This window comes from Amblyraja radiata, chromosome 4, assembly GCF_010909765.2.
Source record: "Amblyraja radiata isolate CabotCenter1 chromosome 4, sAmbRad1.1.pri, whole genome shotgun sequence".
Taxonomy (NCBI): Eukaryota; Metazoa; Chordata; class Chondrichthyes; order Rajiformes; family Rajidae; genus Amblyraja; species Amblyraja radiata.
The window spans coordinates 88,363,182-88,382,822 of record NC_045959.1 but is presented as its reverse complement, the minus strand read 5'-3'; the positions used below and the strand labels follow the sequence as shown (position 1 = coordinate 88,382,822).

The window sequence follows — 19,641 nt, the reverse complement described above, 5'->3', positions numbered from 1 at the left end:
AGCCGCAGCGCGTGGAGGAAGTGTTTGTGCAGGCTGTTGAAGCGATTGCACAAACTTTTGCGCAGGCTGTTGAAGCGACTGGCTGAACATTTTTGACTTACGATATTTTCGATATTTTCGATTTACGATAGGTAACCCCATTCTAAATTGAGGAGCACCTGTACTGAAAACTGTCCATTTTGCTTTCTGTGTGTGTATTTCTGTGCAAATTAACATTAGCCAGAATGTAATATTTCCCACAAATCAGTGCAGGCAAACAGTGTAATAAAATCATTACCAGAACAGACCTCAGTGTGCTAGGGTGAAATATGATTAAAGAGAAGAGTGAGAAATGCTTTAGAGCGAAGATCACAAGGTAAACAACACCTGACTCTCTGCCCAGCACACTATTACAGTGTTTATTAAAGTTGCTCCATGTAGAATCTGATGCATTTTTAACTTGTCCCTCTCCAAAAGGGATACCCAGAAAATGATCAATTTGACAGTTGCATATAAAGACCTGTGATTTATTCAACAGTAAAGCAAGCCTAAGACCTAAGGTTGATCAATCGCTGAGCACTGACTCAACGTGAACGTGAATACCTTTAAGCTCAAGAATCTAAGGGCAATGGAATTAACCTCTAGAACAGTGGTTCTTAACCTGGGGGTCGTAACCCCCTATGGGGGTCATTTGGGGCTTTGCCGGGGGTCATGAAGAGGACACAAATAACATTTCAATTTGTTGAGTCCATGTTTAGGAACCTAACAAAGGTACATGCCACATACAGTATTTTGTTCACTTATGCACGTACTGGTGCCAAAAAGGTTAAGAACCACTGCTCTAGAATGAGGACATGTGGAGAAAATTATTGGCATTTCGTAGCAGTAACATACAAATCTTTAAATATTTTCACATCAAAGGCCTATTCACAAGCCAGGCTCAATCCGGATTAATTTTTGAACGTCTGGTAATCTGCATTAATTTTGAGTAGGATATATTTTATTCTGGAGGCATAACCAATTTCTTAGTCAGGGACTGGTATGGGTGAATGGTTTAATGGACAGACTAAAAGATTGCAAATATTTGCCCATTTTGTGGTTACGATCGGAATTCATTCACAATGAAGATTTGGCTTGGTTTTACCTGGATTAATTGACAGTCTGGTTGAAATTCATCCAGAAGCACATGGCCATGGCAGATAAAGATTTGCTTTGTTAACATTTCATGGAAGTTTATACACGTGTATTTTTGTTCTGGTACTTCTAACAATAAAAGCTCATTCACCAGTCTGGCTCAGAATGGTTGAGGAAGGGCTAGTTAAATATCTTGCTTTAAATGCACTCTAATTTGCATTAATTTTATTCAGGATATATTTGCATTGCATTTTTAAATAATATGCACAAATAATATTAGGAATTGTAAAATAGATGACCTATACCTGTGATGAGATAGCCTGTTTTCTGACAGTCTGGTTATTTGCACATTGTAATGCGTGTCTGGTTTGGCAAAGTCATCTTGCTAAAGAATAAATATTGTTTCCACATTCAGCTAATCCCATGCATGAGTGCGGTTGAGAAAGAATTAATCCATTGGAAAAGGAACAGAATCAAAAGCAGAAAAGCAAAGCGGTGTATCCATTGGAACTAACCAAACTCTTAATGGAATGTTATGAAGTTTGATTATGCCTGAATTAGAGCATGATCCTATATCACACAAACTGAATGTGCCTGACGAGACTGACAAAATAGTGAATTTGTTCCATACAAGCACTAAGTGATGACCTTCTTCAAGAGGTACCATGTAAATGCACATTGCTTTAGTTATTGTTGTTAGTTAGTTTAGTTTATTGTCACATGTAACAAGGTACAGTGAAAAGCTTTATTTGTTGCATGTTCTCCAGCCAGCAGAAAGACTACATCCTTTTCCCATCTACGTAGCTCTTTCGAACATGCCTCTGCATATTCACTGCAGAATGTAACCACTGAGGACACATGAAATATAATGATTCTAAACTGGGAGACTGCGTGAAATTTAGGGGAAGGAATCAAAGTATCGAGCAGAGAAAGGTGGCATTTCATCCTATTTATTTGCCACATACGCAAATAGGGAGAATACCATCTCACTCAAGACTAATTGGTGGCAATGCCTTTCTGGGAATTCAAGAGATGAGAGTTACCAAATGTAAAATGCAACCTTTTTCTGGGACCCAGAGCCTGTTGACTCAAGAAACTGCAGATGCTGGAATCTTGAGCAACAAACAAATGCTGCAGGAACTCAATAGGTGAAGAGAAATGGACAAGCGCCATTTTCAAAACATTGCCTGTCGCCACAACAGATTCCGCATGACCCACTGAGTTCTTCGGGCAGTTTGTTTTTGCTCATATATATGCTTGCTCAAGTTGTGAATACTCTGGTTTCATTCCTTTATTCTTGACCTTTCAACATCCTTGATACAGTAGGGATGTGGCCTTGAAACTCCTTATGTATTTAACAGACGACAAATGTGCTGCGCAGCTGAAGCCATTCCAAATTCATAGCCTTCTAAACTTGCATGGCTTAATTTACTTAATCAAAAAATGTAATTCTTTCTTCATGCCTTTGATATATATTTTTTAAAGTGTAATTATCCCTAATACAATTTTCCAAGGGTTTCATTAAAAAAACAAAATCCTTGACAACCATTCACTGCTGCAATGGTCATGGAGACACTTTCTACTGGTTGCTAAGTAACAGGGCCTGCGGTTAATTTGGGTGCAAGTGTCAGCAACTTGATAATTGTATCTCACAGCAGCAACTGTCAGCAACGATTAGAAGAACATGATGAGCTGAAAATCATCAGTCTATTGAATGTGTCAATATTGTGTTCCATTCACAGCTCTCTATTAGTGATGCAGAGTTCTCCAGCTTCATTCGAGTCACGTCTCCTTCAAACACAAATCTCATAAATGAAAGGCGTTTTCTGTAAACTGCTCTCAAGTATTCTCCACTGCCAGATTCAATATTAAAATAACTTAAGATAAACCATGCGAGCTTGCTCACTTTTTCCTCAGTGCTTTCTTTTAAAAAAAAACACAATTACAGAATAGATGAAGAATCGCAGGATAAATGCAATACAGGTCTCTCGTGCCTGTGCATTTATGTCAGTCCTTTGCAAAAAACATTCAAAACTAATCCTCCTGACCTCAAATAAACTTAAAATGCTGTTTCTTCCTCTGCTTCAATTCTTAACTACATACTTGAAGTATTGGTTTTCACCTCAATCAATCCATGTGGCAAAATATTTTAACAACTAACCCTACTCTCATTCTAAAGAATGTTGCATAGAATCATCAGTGAAGAAGCAGGTCATTAAATCCTTGCTAGTAATTATGCTCCATGGTTGATAATTGTGCTCCACAAGCATGCTCCTCCTGCAGGATGTTGAAAGTCTGGAGGGTTTCCAGTACACTTGAAGACTACACCTGCTGTAAGTGCGTTCAGCTGTAGCTCCTTACGGACCGTTAAGGAACTCGAGCTGCAGCTGGACGACCTCAGGATTATCCAGAGATGTGAGATTGTTATAGATTGGAGTTACAGAGAAGTAGTCCCATCTAAGGAACAGGCAGAAAAGAGATGGGTGACCACACGGAAAGGGAGTATGCGGAGAGTGCAGGGATATCCTGGGGCTATTCCTCTCGACAGCAAGTATTGTCCATTAGATACTGTTGTAGAGCATGGCTGGTCAGGGGAGAGCAGCAGCAGGGGTCTTGTCTGTGGTGTCAGGCCTGGCTCTGAGGCACAGCAGGGAAGGGAAAAGTCAGACAGAGCCGTCATGTTTGGAGACTCGTTACTGAGAGGCACAGACAGGAGATTCTGTGGCAGCAAACGAGACTTCAGGATGAAAAGTTGCCTCCCTGGTGCCAGGGTCCAGGATGTCTTCGAATAGCTGCAGAACATTCTCAAATCGACACAAATGACTTTGGTAAGAAAACGGATGTGGTCCTGAGAAGTAAATATGACTAAGGCAAAAGATTAAAATACAGGATCCTGAGAGTTGTAATCTCCAGATTACTCCTGGTGCCACATTCTCGTGATGGGATGAATAGGACAGATGTATGTGTGGCTCAATTGTTGGTGCAAGGGACAGGGATTCAGATTTTTAAACCATTGGGAGCACTTCAGGGGCAGAGGTGACCCGTTGAAGAGGGATGGATTGCATCTGAACTGGAGGAAGACCAATATCCTTGCAGGGAGTTTTGAAAGTTCTACTTGGGAGGTTTTAAACTAAAGAAATTAGTTCTGTATCCCATTCTTCTGAAAGCCATTACTTTTCATCTCAGCACCATCTTGCTAAATCTATGCTTTATTCTCTCAGTAGCTCCCATTACTTGTTTTATTGTATATAAGTATTTGCCCACATTGACAACTCTCATTTGTTCTGTATTTGATCATCAATTCTGCATTAGGACATATCCATATTTACCTGGACATTTTTTGTCATTGCACAATCTGTACTCCTCTTGAGGTCCATCACACTGAAGTCCTCCGTAAAATGGTCCAGAGCAGATCCTCACCCGAAGCTGTGTTCCACCATCGCAGCTCTTGGTGCATGGTTCCCAACTAGTCCATGTTTGCCATTTTCCATCCACTATCAGACAAGGAATAAATATTTTCAATTGATTTCAGTTAACCAGCTACATCTGAAGTAATCAGTAATGTATGAGGCTTGGAGATTCAATGTCCTCTGCATTCCTGTATCACTTGCCATTTACAGACAATAACAATGGATAATATATGTGGCGCAGTCAGCAATGGCAGCCTAGTGTGTTTTAAAAGTATGTGTTAACGTTCTCTGGTTTGTTTTACGTGCGGGTTGGGGGAGGGGGCTGGGGGAAACTTTTTCCAATCTCTTATCTTGCCGGAGATGCGATTGTCCTCCGGATCGTACCTCCGGTCGCTCTGCGGCCGAACATCATGGAGCTGGAGGCCTTGCTCGAGACTGACTTTGAGCTCCACTGCAGGGCCATGGACTTACCATCAGAGGCTGCGATCCCTTGCCTGGGATCGATGCTCCAACTGCAGCCTCCGAATTTCACAATCGAGGAGCTCGCAGTCTCGGGTAGAGGGCGATGATGGAAAGCTCCAAGTCGGCGAAGGTTCGACTAGCGGGGGCTGATCGCCCGGTGCGGGGGAGCTGAGATCCCGCCGATACGGGAGCTTGATCGCCCCGACAACAGAAAGTTTGAGTGCCCCGACTGCGGGAGTACAAAGCAGGGAAGAAGATTGAACTTTTTTTGCCTTCTATCACAGTGAAGAATGTGAAGGAGTTTATTTGGGTGTCTTATTGCTCTTTATTGGTATGATTGTATGGCAAATCAAATTCCTCGTATGTTGCAAAACATACTTGGCTAAGAAAGTATTATTATGATTATGATTATAGTTGTGCTTATTTTAGGCTTTTAATTAACCTACAAACCCACATGTCTTTGGTGCATTGGAGGAATCTGGAGCACCCAGAAGAAATCCACGTGGTCACAGGGAGAACGCGCAAAATGCACTAAGACAGCGCACAAGGTCAGGATCGATCCAGGTCTCTTGTGCTGTGAGACAAAAACTGTTCCAGCTGAGGAGCAAGTTTGGCATTAACTGAGGAAGCAATACATTTCTAACAAAATTATTAGAGGTACTAGCACAATAGGATAATTTAGTAAGCCACTTAAAGTTTCCTTTTAATTAAAAGGGTGAATCAGATTAACAGACAATTGCATATAGATCATGTAAGGATTGGAGATTTCTTCTCTTGAAAGACACCAGATGGGGTCTTACAATAAACCAATAGTTTTCTGGCTAGCATTGCTAATGGCAGATTATTAACTGCATTTTAACTCTGCAGCTGCAGAATTGATTAGATTTGAACATGATTCCCTGGATTGCTATTTAGAAATGAAAAATTGCAGATGCTGAACTATACTCACAAGTCTCACAGCATCTGATGAACCTCATCAACCTGAAATGAGAACTTTGCTTTTTCCTCCCAACAGATTTTGTCGGACTATTTTCAGTTTCTTTAAATCTATTGGATTGCTAGTCAAGGTTGTTGGATGACTAGTCTGGTAACTTAACCTCTGCATCACCCTGTATCACCCTAAATCAAAGTTTTAAATAGCAGATGCTGGAAATGTGAAGTAAACACAGAAAATACAGGAAATACTCAGCCATTAAGGCAGCATCTGCGGAATGAGAAACGGTTATACGATACGATACAACTTTATCTATCCCAGGAGGGAAATTGATCTGCCAACAGTCATAAAAACACAAAATACATGAAACATGAAATTAAAATGATGAGTGGAAAGGATTGGGGATGTGCAAAAATTGGGGAGGGGTGGGGGGGGTGAGGGGAGTCAGTCTCAGTCTACCCCAAAACAGAATGGGGAGGATTTGTACAGTTTGATAGCCAGAGGGAAGAAGTTATGTTTTAAGTCTGGGACAACTTGTCAGTTCAATTCCTGCAGAATTCAGAAGGATCCCAGACCTAAGTTGTTAACTGTTACCTCTTTTCCACAGATGCCTACTGATCTACTGATTGCTTCCAGCAATATTCATTTTAGCACCATGTCATTGTGCTGCCCTTATTTTATCTATTTAAAAATACACAAAATACACGTCAACAAATGAAACCCACCTGGACACTGTCTTGGAAAGCACGGCCTATTTTCAGACCAGTAGCCCTGGCATTCAGCTCCTCCAAAGGAAGGTCCATTACACTCCCTTGTCCGCTGTTGTGTCCCATTTGAACAGGTGGTTGAACACTGACTCCAGCTAGACCAATCATTCCAGTTCCCATCCACTTATCGAACGAAAAACAAAGGAAGATAACAACATTACATGTTTTAGAATTACAATGTGACTCAACAAAGCTAACTCAAGCAAGATTTGGGTTACAGTGAAGAACTGTAATAAGAGAAAGTGCATGTGAAGTTATAATGCTAGGAACATGAAAGTAATGTATAACGTGTAGGAAGGAACTGCAGATGCTGGTTTACACCAAAGATAGAAGCTGGAATAACTCAGCACGTCAGGCAGCATCTCTGGAAAAAAGGATCAGATGAAGAAGGGTCTTGAACTGAAACATCATCTATTCATTTTCTCCAGAGATGCTACCTGGCCCGCTGAGTTACTCCTGCATTTTGTGTCCATCTTCAACATGAAAGCAATAATTGGTGACGTTCTACACAAGGATTTGTAATAAAACAGCAGGCTGATCTCAACACAGAGCTAATGCAGCTTGCTCATTACTTCTAATGGCCTCTCACTGTCCTTAAAATGTTACATTTCATTAGTTAAGGCATTATTTTTGTACTTGCCCCCTAGTGAACAATCGAGTATGTCAGGGATCACATGTTTCTATGACTTTTACTCAGCTTTAAGTAATCTATTCTAAAGAAGGGTCTCAACCTGAAACATCACCCATTCCTTCTCTCCAGAGATGCTGCCTGTCCTGCTGAGTTATTCCAGCTTTTTGTATCAATCTTCGGTTTAAGCCCGCATCTGCAGTTCCTTCTTACACACTAAAGTAGTGTTTGTTGGCCCAAGTCCCTTTTCTCGTGATTACATTCCTGCAAAGTTGCTTGAGCCATTGAATTGTGTTAAAGATGTAATTTAGACTTGAGAGATACAGTGCAGAAACTGGCCCTTCGGCCCACCGAGTCCGCGCCGACCAACCATCATCCCGTACACTAACACTATCCTACATACCAGGGATAATTTACAGTTTTACCGAAGACAATTAATCTACAAACCTGGCCGTTTTTTTGAGTGTGGAAAGAAACAGGATAACCCGGAGAAAATTCACGGGGTCACAGGGAGAATGTACAAACTCCATACAGGTCATTTGTAGTCAGGATCTAACTGGGGCCTCATGTGTTGTAAGGCAGCAGGTCTACCGCTGTGCCACTGATTAGCTCAATGTTAAATGCAATTTATTGCGTCTGCTGTTTTTGGATTTGCGATGAACGACCAACTGTGGGAAACTCAGGTGAGTTTCTCTCTCCCAATCAACAGATTGTATTTCTTCATTGCTATCCTTGTTAGAATTAGATAACCTCATTAAGGATGAGAATCAAAATTGCTGTGTGTTTGATTTATAAATCACCACATGTTTAATCATGAAACCATTTGATTCTATGTTTAATCATGAAACCATTTAGAATTCTTCAGTCTTGTTTTAGATTAATAATTACAGAAATCAAATGTTTTTTTTTTGCAAATTTCTATTCCTTAACCATATAACCATATAACAATCACAGAACGGAAACAGGCCATCTCGGCCCTTCAAGTCCGTGCCGAACACTTTTTTTTTTCCCTAGTCCCATCTACCTGCACTCAGACCATAACCCTCCATTCCTTTCCCGTCCATATACCTATCCAATTTATTTTTAAATGATAAAATCGAACCTGCCTCCACCACTTCCACTGGAAGCTCATTCCACACAGCTACCACTCTCTGAGTAAAGAAGTTCCCCCTAATGTTACCCCTAAACTTCTGTCCCTTAATTCTCAAGTCATGTCCTCTTGTTTGAATCTTCCCTACTCTCAATGGGAAAAGCTTATCCACATCAACTCTGTCTATCCCTCTCATCATTTTAAAGACCTCTATCAAGTCCCCCCTTAACCTTCTGCGCTCCAAAGAATAAAGACCTAGCTTGTTCAACCTTTCTCTGTAACTTAGTTGCTGAAACCCAGGCAACATTCTAGTAAATCTCCTCTGTACTCTCTCTATTTTGTTGATATCCTTCCTATAATTAGGCGACCAAAATTGTACACCATGCTCCAGAATTGGTCTCACCAATTCCTTGTACAATTTTAACATTACATCCCAACTTCTATACTCAATGCTCTGATAAATAAAGGCAAGGACTCCGAAAGATTTCTTTAACAGAATATCTACACGAGATTCCACCTTCAGGGAACTATGCCCAGTTATTCCTAGATCCCTCTGTTCAACTGCATTCCTCAATTCGCTACCATTTACCATGTACGTCCTATTTTGATTTGTCCTGCCAAGATGTAGCACCTCACACTTATCAGCATTAAACTCCATCTGCCATCTTTCAGCCCACTCTTCCAAATAGCCTAAATCTCTCTGTAGACTTTGAAAATCTACTTCATTATCCACAACACCACCTATTTTAGTATGATCTGCATACTTACTAATCCAATTTTCCACTCCATCATCCAGATCATTGATGTACATGACAAACAACAGTGGACCCAACACAGACCCCTGAGGCACCCCACTAATCACCAGCCTCCAACCTGACAAACAGCCATCCACCATTACTCTCTGGCATCTCCCATTCAGCCACTGTTGAATCCATCTTGCTACTCCACCATTAATACCCAACAATTGAACCTTCTTAATCAACCTTCCATGAGGAACCTTGTCAAAGGCCTTACTGAAGTCCATATAGACAACATCCACTGCCTTACCCTCATCAATTTCCCTAGTAACCTCTTCGAAAAATTCAAGAAGATTAGTCAAACATGACCTTCCAGGCACAAATCCATGTTGACTGTTCCTAATCAGACCCTGTTTATCCAGATGCTTATATATATTATCTCTAAGTATCCTTTCCATTAATTTTCCCACCACTGACGTCAAACTAACAGGTCTATAATTGCTAGGTTTACTCTTAGAACCCTTTTTAAACAATGGAACAACGTGCAGTACGCCAATCCTCCGGCACCATTCCCGTTTCTAATGACATTTGAAATATTTCTGTCATAGCCCCTGCTATTTCCACACTAACTTCCCTCAATGTCCCAGGGAATATCCTGTCAGGACATGGAGACTTATCCGATTTCATATTTTTCAAAAGTGTCAGTACTTCCTCTTCTTTGAATCTCATAGTTTCCATAGCTACCCTACTTGTTTCCCTTACCTCACATAATTCAATATCCTTCTCCTTGGTGAATACCGAAGAAAATAAATTGTTCAATATCTCCTTATTGCTGGCTTCATACAGACTTTATCATCCACTCTATTGTAAAAGATCAGAACAAAATCTGAATGGCTTCACAATTTCTAACTCTTCAGTCCATCTGCCTCATGCCTTTTGCTTTAACCTCTGGCCTTTGTTCCAACTATCTATCTACGTCCCAACCCCTTGCCTCAGTCCACCTATTACTTGCCACACTTTGTCCTACCTCTCCTCTCCCAGTTTTCTCCCTTCCACCACCCTTACAATCAGCCAGAAGAAATGGAGGGATATGGACCAAACGTGGACAGATGGGACTAGTGTAGCTGGGACAATGTTGGCCAGTGTGGGCAAGTTGGGCCGAAGGGCCTGTTTCCACACTGTATCAGTCTATGACTCTCTGAGTTACTCCAGCACTTTGTGTACTTTTGTGTAAACCAACATCTACAGTTCCTTGTTTCTACATCAATGTCCCAGCCTACAGTCTGTGCCAGAGTCACTTTGCCAGACTCCACTATTATCCACAAACGTTACTCCCCAGGATCACAATATCGCTACATATGAACCCCGGTATGAGATATTACCGTCACTGACCCCTTAGTTAGTCTGAAACGCTCAGTGGCCTGGATTCATTCATGGGATGGGGGACCATTGGGTCAGACCATCACGTGGGTGTGCAGTAGAGCACCTGACTTTTCTCCTCGCCTCCATAGCAGCCTATTATGTTGCAGCAATGTTTCTACTTATGGACAATCAAACTTGTTTCACTCTCTTCCCAGTAATGATATAGGCAGCTGTCATTGGCAAAAACACAAGTGAAAATGTAGGCGAGTGATTCAGGCTTAAAACAAACCTCATGATTTTTTAATTAGTTTGGGTTTTTTTTACCAATTCCCCAGTTTTTCTTTGTGGATTACCTAATTTGGTACCAGTGCTTCAAAAAAAGAACATTTCCAGGCAAATGTTAGAATGTAGGCTGAGTGAGGCATGGCATTTAAAGCATATTCAAGTTCAAGTCCATGTTCAAGTTTACATTTATTGTCAATGTACCAATTGATACAGCGAGATTTGGGTTGTCATACAGCCATACAAATAAAAATAACACAACACACAATAGAATTTAATATGAACATCCCCACACAGCGGAGTCAGCGTATCCCACTGTGAGGGAAGGCAATAACAAGTTCAGTCCACTCCTCCATGTTCAGCCGTAGTCAGGGCCTATAGAGGCCTCTGCAGTCGCCGCAACGTTGGCCCGATGTTCAGGCCCTCTCGCCGAATGGTGGAACTCCGGCTTCAGAAGAACACTCTCAGCGGCCTGGAATTCCGAATTGGCCGCTTCCTACCGGAGACCGTGGCTCCCGAAGTCCACAGGACGAGCTGGGTGGAGCTCCAACATGGCGATCCTCGGTGAAAGATCACAGGGTCCCGCGTTGTTAAAATCAGCGCTGCCCGTGGCTGGAAGCTCCGCAGACCACAGCTCCATGGCGTTAAAGTCGGCAGTCCCAGCACTCCGGAGCTCCACACGGCGACCCCAGTAAGGCATCGTCCGCTCCGCGATGGTACCTCAGTGCTGCACCGCTGCTGAAGCTGAATCTCTGGCCGGTCTCCGGCAGGAAAGGCTGCGCCAATCCAGATGGGGTGAGGAGGGGGTGAGGATGCGACTCGGAGTATAGACGCATCCTCGACCAGGAAATTACTGAGAAAACGGTCTCCAGCTCCCCCCTCCCCCCCCCCCCCCCCCATCCCCCACATAAAAAGAACTTAAAAACAAAACGTTTTGACATACTAAAATTTTTTAAAAGGATGAAAGGCCGAACAGCTGCAGGCGAGGCAGCCATACTCGACAGCGCCACCCTCCGATTTAAGCACATCAAATTATGGAGCAAAGACGTAAGATAAATAGCATATGTGATAATAAAATAATGACTCATAATGTGATTCCAGGACAACTTTCAGGATAGCTGTAAGATTTTGCTCTGCTCAGTGATGGTGACATTTGGGAGATTCACCCAGCTAATTATTTTTGTTCAAATTAAAATTCTGCTTTATGGAGCATTTTCCCAGTAGCAGGCAGCTTAGCTCATCTCATTATTAAAACAAGCATCATGTTATGTTACTGATGAGAGGAACACGCAATATTGAGAGAAGGTTTTTCCCCAGTTATATTTGAAAAGCGTTAGTTAACAAACAGCTCAGAATTTGTTGAAGAATTCAAAATGCATCTGAATGTATATGACATCTATTAAGTAATTTTAATCTGAGATAATAGGTAGCAAACTCATGGGATTGGATGGAATATTCCCCTCAGACCTCTCCCCACCACCCGACAATATTGTTCTCCAATTACTTCAGTGAGAAGAAAAATACAGCATTGGAAACAGGCCCACCAGGTCTCCGCCACCCATCCACTAGTTCTACACTACACATTAGGGGCAACGTTTACAGAAGCCAAAACTACAAACCTGCAAGTCATTAGAATGTGGAAGGAAACTGGAGCACCCGGTAAAAATCCATGTGGTAACAGGGAGAATTTACAAACTCCATACAACAAACAGCACCCATAGACAGGATCAGAACCGGATCACTGGCGCTGTGAGGCAGCAACTCTACTGCTGTGCCACCCAAGTTAGAGTCGTAGAGTGATACAGTGTGGAAACAGGCCCTTTGGCCCAACTTGCCCACACCCGCCAACATGTCCCAGCTACACTAGTCCCACCGTTTGGTCCATATCCCTCCAAACCTGTCCTACCTATGTACCTGTCCAACTGCTTCTTAAATGTTGGAATTGTCCCAGCCTCAACTACCTCCTCTGGCAGCTTGTTCCATACTCCCACCACCCTTTGTGTGAAACCGTTACCACTCAGATTTCCATTAAATCTTTTCCCCTTCACCTTAAACCGATGTCCTCTGGTCCTCAATTCACCCACTTTGGGCAAGAGACTCTGTGCATCTACCCGATCAATTCCTCTCAGGATTTTATATACCTCTATAAGATCACCCCTCATCCTCCTGCGCTCGAGGGTATAGAGTCCCAGCCTACTCAGCTTCTCCCTATGGCTCAGACAATCTAGACTTGGCAACATCCTTATAAATCTTCTCTGTGACCTTTTCAGCTTGACAACATATTTCCTATAACATGGTGCCCAGAACTGAACACAATACTTTAAATGCGGTCTCACCAACGTCACATACAACAGCAACATGACCTCCCAACTTATGAGTTGATTAAAGATTACGCCAAAGCCTGAAATTGTAACAAAATGAAGATACATACCGGGACAGAGTGCAATGTTGCAGAACTTTGTTTGCTTCTCCGGTCCTTCACAAGGGTTCCCTCCAAATTGAGGCTGTAAACAGGAACGGGTGCGATCTCGGTGGCCCCTACCACATGTGGAGGAGCACAAACTCCATGGTGACCATTCCTCCCAGACACCGTGGACTGAAAACAGAACAAAAAGGTTGTGATTTCTTGTTATGGTTTGGTTATCTGTGAATGTGTGGAAGATAGTTAATTAAGGCAAATTGGATAGACCTGAAAAATTGACATAACAAAAGCTGGCTAAAGAGCAACACTTCATAAATTACTCCTGAAGGGAAAATACTCAATGAGTTTTAAAACTAATTGTACCATCTCTCCCATATAACCAAAACAAATTTTAATTTGCATTTAATAGACTTCCCTATAGCACAAGTATTCTGCCGCATGCACTAAGTCATAAATGTCCAACTTAGCCATATCGAGAGGTCCAGAGGGAAGATCTCTACCCAAGATGTCGGCTGTCCTTTTGCTCTTTGCAGATGCTGCCTAACCCACTGAGTTCCTCCAGCAATTCGTTTTTTACTCAATATTCCAGTATCTGCAGTCTTTCATCTCCATATGTAAAGGTTATGAATTTAAACTATAACCTGCTTTATGTTAGTTGAGAGTTATTCCTGACTCAGTTATTATTCCAACTTCCAATCATCTGATGGTTAACCATTAATTCACATCTATGTACCTATTTAATCACCGTGGTCAAAGAAACTTATAACAAGTTATTTGTGAGGTCGGTATTCCTGACTGAGATGAAGTCATTATTCCAATTTCTGATCTTTGGATCGTCAACCACTAATCCACATGCTAAGTATGTATTTAAATCACCATATTAAAATAAAACAATAACAATCTTCACTTGGCCTCATGTAGGAGGATTGAAGAAACTTTCAGCTGGATAGCTAACAACACAGCTCCATAACACTGTAAAGCATTTCATGACTTCCGATTTTCTCCCGAAGTGAAATCACTGATGTAGATGTGGCAACATGAAAGCTCTCACAAACAAGCTGACAACTCAATTTTGATGAATTGGGTGAAGATCACCAAGAAAATGCAAGGACTTACCAGAGAATGGAAAGGAAGAAAGGATTGGTATTTATAAAGTGGTTTTCAGTTCTTCAATAAGGACTTTATTTATGTGCAAATGTTTTGCTAATGCTGATATGATTAAATGCCTCACCCAAAGTCTAGACATTTGAGAGTGTTCCAACACCCTCAAAACAGCATTGAACTGCCACCAAGTCTGATTTACTCATGACTTGGTGTGGACTGTAAACTCCACTTTTGGCAAGGAGAGGAAAATTGAACCAAGGCTGATATATTTCAGAAATAATAAAATGGGCTTGAGTTCAGAGTGTGCTTCAATTAGTTAATTTAAGTACAAGGTTGAACTTATACAAACCGCAAATAGATTCTAAATCTATTCACCAATAGATAGAGGTTGCATCAGTATCTGACTACATCTAAGAACAAAAGCTGTATATACCTCTTTTTATGAAAGATTGGTGGATTGTTCCGAAACCTAAGGTTTGGGTTTGGACAACAAAGCCAGTGAAATAAAGAATTTTTGCAAAGGTTTGATCGATCTGAATGTGGAAAGGATCTTTGATAGCATTTCAGTCAATTACGTGGTATGGCTTGAAAGAAAGCCTGTCACTAGCCAGCCTAGCTGTGATTGAAACAGTAACAGTCTACGAGCCATGTCTTAACTATTTTTACAGTTTTCATATCCAAATGCAGAGCTGCACAAGGCAAATGCAGAGCTCTCTCAACTGCTGGAAGAGCACCAAATGCTGTAACAAAGAGATCACAATTGCAATATTTATCCCTGGCTCCATGAGTGCTTCCATGCCGTTTTTTTTTAATCATGTTGCAATACAGATCTCCATATGCTCCCTAGAGTGATGGCATGCAATACAATTTGTTTTTCTCAGCAGTTAACCATGGGTTAAATATTGGCAGCTCTGCTAAGTCTCCAGGCTTTGTTTCAGGATTGAAATTTCAGGATGTTTTTATTTATATTTTAATTCCTGAATCTACTTTTTCTACTACTCATCATTATCAGAAAAATACTTTTCATAGGTTATAGACCTATACCACAACTATACGGTCCAACTCAATAATGTCAACTGAGTAACTTAACCGAGCTAGTCCCATTTGCGCTCTACTGGACCACTTCTCTCCAAACCGCTCCTGTTCATATACCTGTCCAACTGTCTTTTAAATGTGATAATTGTGCCTCCTTTTTCGACTTCCCCTGGCACTTCGTTCCATATATGGACACCCTCTAAATGAAAAGCTTGCCCCTCAGATCTCTTTAAAAAAATGTCCACTCTCAACTTAAATCTATGCCTTCTAGTTTTAGATTCCCCTACATTGGCAATAAGCTATGCCTATTCATTTTATCTGTGATCAGTGTGATTTTATTGATCTCTATAAGACAATAGACAATAGGTGCAACAGTAGGTCATACGGCCCTTTGAGCCAGCACCACCATTCAATGTGATCATGGCTGAACATCCCCAATCAGTACCCTGTTCCTGCTTTTTCCCCATTAACCTTGACTCCGCTATCTTTAAGAGCCCGATCTAGCTCTCACTTGAAAGCATCCAGACAGCCAGCCTCCACCACCCTCTGAGGCAGAGAATTCCACAGACAAACAAGTCTATGCGTGAAAAGGTTTTTCCTCATCTGCGTTCTAAATGGCTTACCCCTTATTCTTAAACTGTGACCCCTGCTTCTGGCTCCCCCAACATCGGAACATGTTTCCTGCCTCTAGCGTGTCCATACCCTTAATAATCTTATTTGTTTCAATAAGATCTCCTCTCATCCTTCTAAATTTCAGAGTATACAAGCCCAGCCGGTCTATTCTATCACATATGACAGTCCCGCCATCTCGGGAATTAACCTGGTGAACCTACGCTGCACTCCCTCAATAGCAAGAATGTCCTTCCCCAAATAGGGAGACGAAAACTGCACACAATACTCCAGGTGTGGCCTCACTAGGGCCCTGTACAACTGCAGAAGGACCTCTTTGCTCCTATACTCAACTCCCGTTGTGCTCCCTTTCAAGTTTAATGAAATGCTTCCTGGAGCAGGGTGACCAGACTTTTGCACAGTATTCCAAATGTGGCCTTACCAACCTTTTATACAGCTGCAACACGATGTCCCAAAGCCTGTACTCAATGACCTGGTAAGCATGCCAAATGCCTTCCTCACCGTGCTGACTACCATTGTCGCCCGTTTCAAAGAACTATGGACCTGCAATCACAGGGCCCTAAAATTTAATGTGTAATCCAATCCTGCCCTGGTTTGTCTTACCAAAATGCACCACCTTACATTTATCTGACCATTACTTGGCCAAAAAAGTCAAATGTCAAAATGTCAGGTCAAAATGCCTTTGGGGTGTTATCAAATGTTTCAAGAGAATTCAATCATGTACTTTTTGTGAATCAACGTCCTTTGCGATATTACCATTCTTCAAAGATCAAGGCAATGCAGAAAACATACGCAGCTCATACAGTTATAAGTTATAATGAATTGACTGCAGGAAAAAATGCTTACTAATCAGAGGAACTTCATAACAGTAAAGGTTTACAATCACCAACTTTATTTAATGTTAATTGTCAACCAGTGTTCTCTAGTAGTTTACGCACAGGCTACAGCACACAATCTGTGTTTATGAGAGCCATAAGACTTCTTCTGAAATCTCATGGCTCAGAAGAAGGGCACTTCATCTGTGCTGTATCAAAAATGTGATTGTATTCCTTAAGCTTAAACTTCAGAACACAATCTGTGAGTGAGCATCCATCAGCTTTGTGCCTTAGTAAAATTAGAAGCTGTTTCATTCTTTAATATTGCAAGACTTGTATAAGGAAAATATACAAATCCATGACATTTAAAGTAATCCAACCCTAATCCAAACCAAAAGTTCAGTTCAACCTATCTTTTCTTGGCTCGGCTCTTTTTGTACTAAACAGATTGTGCAGTGTAGAAAAACCAAAGCCAAACAAGTACTCTTGGAGCAAATGGAGGCCCTTAGTTATCCTCATGATTTGAATGCATGATTTCAATCCTTTCAACTTGGGTCTTGGTTCAAAGGGCTTAGGCAAAGTACTTGGGCTAAGGCCCAGGCTGTTTTGTTCAACTGCTACAAAATAACAATTTACGGGTTCATTTTTATTCTGCAACAGGAAGTGAGACCCTTTGTCCCTCATTGGAAAAGCACATCATCCTTAGGGGCTTATTTAACAAATAAAGTCAGGTGGCCAAGTCCAATGGTATTACTCAATTGAACTCAAAACAAGAGCTGACTGTGCTGGCCAGTCACCTCTCCATTTGCCCTCTATTTATGCTTTGTTAGCTCTTTAAAGATTCAGTAGTTTCCTGTGGGATTATCAGAAGGAGAGCATTTATTCTCCAATTCCCATACCAAATGGCAATTGCTTGGCCAGCACTAGACTGTTACCACCTTTACTGCTCAGACATTATCAAATCAGAGAGTATGTCCTTGCAAACCATATTGGACACAATGTATTTAGCCTGGCAACGAGGAACTGCAGTTTGCAGTGCCTTGACTGATATACAAATTATGTGGTGAAAGATGTTTTAAATCAGGCCTGCTGATAGTCCACCGTTTCTATTCAAAGATACCTCTTCCAACCCTAATGCCGATTGCAGTTGTCCAGTGGAACCATATTATTTTGATACAGGAGGTATCAAGGACTAAGCTTTATACATTGATCATCTTTGATTCTACAGAAGAGATCTTTCTTTAAAAGTTGCCTAAGCTACACATAATTTTAAAGTACATATAAGATGCAAGGAAAAATAATGACATTTAAAGATATTCAGCCCTACAATTTGGTCCTGAGGAGACCCATATGCGACTTGACTAAAAGATATTTGTTTCAATATGCTGATTCCTCTGAAGTAATCAAACAACCTAGTCTATCAATACACCTTTACTATTCAAAGTGGATTTTACATATCTCCATGAATAAAATAGCCCTTGCCGATATCTCTTCAAAACTTAAGCAAAGGAACCATCATACCCCATTGAGCTCATGTCAGTCTGTAGTAATTCCATTCCTATCAATCTGCTTTTCAAAGAGATAACTTTTCAGCTTCAATTTGTGCTCATAGCATTAAATACAAAAGTTCACCCATGTATTTAGCTTAGTCTTGATTTCAGCATTGCAAATTGGGGGAGACAATTCTTGAGTAGTGCTACATGATTAATTAAAGTACTACCATTAGCAGGCTAGAAGAAGAAACGGAATCTTTACGAATGAACCTCCTTCCTAATTCAATGATTATATCACCACATTGTAAAGGGCTGTAAATTTCTTCCAAACACTTCCCTCATCTGATGCTCTGTATGAATCTGTGCCCTCTAGCTGTGTCCTGCACAATCCACATCAACCTGTTCAAATCTCCATAAAATATTCCTGTTCTGAAGGAGAGCACATTATCCACATTTGAATGAGCTAACAATTAGTCTTTCTCTCCTTTCTCTTTAACTCTGCAAACACTTCCCTTTCAAGGGGATATCCAATTCTCATTTAGAATTCACATTACAATCTAAATCCACATCTCCTTCAGGTGGAGAATTTCAGAAAATATTTCACCTTCTGTAACAATTATCTTAATTTCTTTGTTAAATTATATAAATCTCTGGTCTTTATTGACTACCCCAATACTGGAAGTTGGTTCACTTATTTTTCTTAATCAAAAAGCAGAGAATCACAAACAAGTTGTATATATTTCTAACTTCCACACATTTCTATTCAAACTAAAATACAATAATAGTGTGGAACTGTAAGTCCTGTGACTCAAGTATAATTTAATTTTAAATGTTAGATATATGAATTTAATGCAAATCGATTCACCACAAATTAAGATAGGAATAATTTAATTCTATTAGATTTGTGTTCAATTAAATAGACCATAAAACATAGGAGCAGAGATAGGCCATTTGGCCCATCGAGTCTGCTCCACCATTCAATCATGGTTAATCTATTTTTCTCTCTCAATCCGATTCTCCAGTCTTCTTCCCATAACCTTTGACATCCCTACTAATCAAGAACCTATCAATCTCCATTTTAAAGTTACCCAATGACTTGACCTCCACCGCTGGGTCTAGCAATGAATTTCACAGATTCACTACAGTCTGTCTAAAAAATTTCCTCCTCATCTCCAATCTAAATTCTAAATGATATTTTATTCTCAATACACATTACATTCTTTCATGCACGTGAACATTTATTCCTTACAATATATCGGGTGAATTTATAGAATGAATTCATCGGGTGGCACCGTGCGTGGCAGTTTGTCTGTCCTTTCACCCTTTTTGTTATTTTTAGTCTGTCTAAAAGTATCTT

At 40.9% G+C, this 19,641-nt stretch overlaps 1 protein-coding gene across 6 annotated transcripts in view; it reads right to left on the bottom strand.

Moving 5' to 3' along the window:
- The window catches only part of adgrb1 (adhesion G protein-coupled receptor B1), a 576,464-nt gene that overhangs the window by 334,679 nt on the left and 222,144 nt on the right, over positions 1-19,641 (bottom strand). For all 6 annotated transcript variants that reach the window (XM_033019939.1, XM_033019941.1, XM_033019942.1 and 3 more), the window contains 3 exons: positions 13,217-13,381; positions 6,645-6,809; positions 4,443-4,607 (listed from right to left, as the gene is read on the bottom strand). In XM_033019939.1, the coding sequence (XP_032875830.1) occupies positions 4,443-4,607; positions 6,645-6,809; positions 13,217-13,381 (495 nt within the window). The remainder of the gene's footprint in view (positions 1-4,442; positions 4,608-6,644; positions 6,810-13,216; positions 13,382-19,641) is intronic.